The sequence below is a fragment of the Pygoscelis adeliae genome, unplaced genomic scaffold (genome assembly GCF_000699105.1).
Source record: "Pygoscelis adeliae isolate BGI_AS28 unplaced genomic scaffold, ASM69910v1 Scaffold38, whole genome shotgun sequence".
In the NCBI taxonomy this organism is placed as follows: Eukaryota; Metazoa; Chordata; class Aves; order Sphenisciformes; family Spheniscidae; genus Pygoscelis; species Pygoscelis adeliae.
In genome coordinates, this window is record NW_008825614.1 from 10,324,736 (window position 1) to 10,326,985 (window position 2,250).

The 2,250-nt window shown below is 45.1% G+C and overlaps 1 protein-coding gene across 1 annotated transcript in view; it reads right to left on the reverse strand.

Annotated features, from left to right (window-relative positions):
• WNK1 (WNK lysine deficient protein kinase 1) overlaps positions 1–2,250 on the reverse strand; it is a 107,691-nt gene that overhangs the window by 23,024 nt on the left and 82,417 nt on the right. The window contains 1 exon segment of the mRNA XM_009332893.1: positions 652–2,078. Coding sequence (XP_009331168.1) covers positions 652–2,078 — 1,427 coding nt within the window.

The following is a 2,250-nucleotide window of genomic DNA, read 5'->3' on the forward strand; positions in this document are numbered from 1 at the left end:
AGCACGATTCAGTAAACAAACAAAAAAGTTTGTTTTCAGGTCTCCAGGTATCTTTTAAACTTCTCAGAATTCTGCTTTCACAAATCTAACATTTGGAAGGAAGAGAGTACCCAGCCACCACATAAGCAGCAGAGGACTTAAAAAAAAAAAACACAAAAAGCAAAAAACTTTGAGTCGGGTTCACCCTTGCCTTCGAGGAACAGGCTAATGATACGAAGCAAAGCTAAGCTATCCTGACTACTTTGTCAAACATACAACCACCCCATCTCATTCTAGTGATCATGTACAAGATAAAAAGCTATTTCAAGCAAGACTTCCAAATTCTATTTGAAAAAACAACCAAAAAAACCCCACAAAAAAAACCAAACTACAGTTGCTTCACTTTGTAGTTTAGGAGTAGGAAAAATTAACAGCAACACTAGAGAGCGCTCTCAGAGGCACAATATAGAATTGGACTTTTTTTTTTCCCCAACACAGACAAAATAAAACACCTCTTGGGACACAAAACCAACCAGAGCATAAAACTTTCAATATTATATTAAATGAAGACACCTCTGCCTGGATAAATATTTTGCTTTATAAAAGGGATTTTGCTCAAGAAGGCCGTTTCCTACAATATTTGAATATTCACACAAATGTTAGATTTCTTACCGGTATCCTGCTAAGAGGGGGCTTTGAAGGAGAGGTCCCTGGTTTCACTACTGCTGTTGCAATGCTGCTCGATGCCGAAATATAGCTGACTGGGGTGATCACTTGCCCAGGAGTGGCAACTGGCGTCAGCACTGGCAAGCCAGTTGGTCCAAGAGGCAAACTGCTCGGAGGTATACAAGTGCTAATGGATGTCAGGGGTTTAGTTGGTGCAACAACAGTGGTTGGTATCCCAGGAATAACTGTAGTTTCCATTACCAACGATGTCTCCAGAGTTACTGATGGATGCGCTGTTCCCACATTGCCATGTTCACTGAAGAGAGACCGTAGCTTTTCTTCCAGGGTCTTTATATCATCGATACCAGGAGCTTTAGACTGAGCATCAGCATCAGCCTCCAGACAGTGAATATGAGGCTGATTGGGTAACGGAGCTGGTTGAGGCTGGCTGTGTATTAAAGTTTGCTGCACTGCAGGCAAGTTAGTGACTGGCTGTGGTAAGACACCAGGTAAGGGAACCTGGGGCAACATGGGTGTTGCACCTGGAACCTGGGGTAGGACAGGTGTTGATGAAATTCCTGATGGGACAAGTAAGGGATGTATCACTGGCTGAGTGACTGAACCACATATACTTGTTGCTACTGAGGATGATAAAGGCGCAGAAATTGGAAGAGATAAGCCAGCTGCATTGCAGAGCTGTGATTTATCCATAGACTGTCCACTCTCAGGTAGTGACCGTGGAGCACTTACAACTGTTGTTTCTGCCAGATTGGAGATAGAGCCACTGCTACTAAGCTGAGGAAGCTGCAAAGCCACATTCTGAGCCAGAGTCAGGGCAACAGACGTCTGTGGTGCTGCCATACTACTTACAATATGAGGAGTAGACTGAGATGTCACAGCTGGTGCAACGACACCAAGACCAGTGACACCAGGAACCTGGGTAGATGGCAGTGCCAAAGAAGACGGTGTGCTGATACTGGGGGCAATGTCTCCAGTTACTGGTTGAGCAGGCTGGGCTGTGGTAGGTAAGGAGAAAGAAGCAGGGGCGCTCACACTGGAAGCGACACCGGTTGATTGCTGTCCAGATTGTGAGGCTGGAGGTGGAGAAATAGAGCTTGGCACACTTGCACTTGGTGCAACTCCAACAGCTGCACTTTCTGAAGGCAAAGTAACAGATCCTGGAAGAGAAACACCTGTGTTGGAGGGAACAGATGTTGAAGCAGCAGCCACAGATGCAGGAGGTGCACCACTGCCCGCCAGGGTAGAAAGTGCAGGTGGAAATGGTGGTATTGTTTGATTGAACACTGGAGGAGCTGTACTAGGTCCTTCTGTCATTTGAGCATGCCCCATCTCGGAGAAAGCTTGCTGCAAGCTTAGTGATGATGCTGAGTGGGAGAGATTCATTCCAGGACCATGCAGTGGAGATGCAGCAACTGAAAGAACAGAAAAACATCAGTCCACCTGGAAAAGTTCATTACAGTATTATTGTCTATTGTTAGACTAAGATCACATCTACCTCTTGACATAAAAAAAAATTACAAATCCAGGCTTACAATGAAATACAGAATTAAGGTTTCAGAGTCTTGCAGGCAGCCCATCAGCATT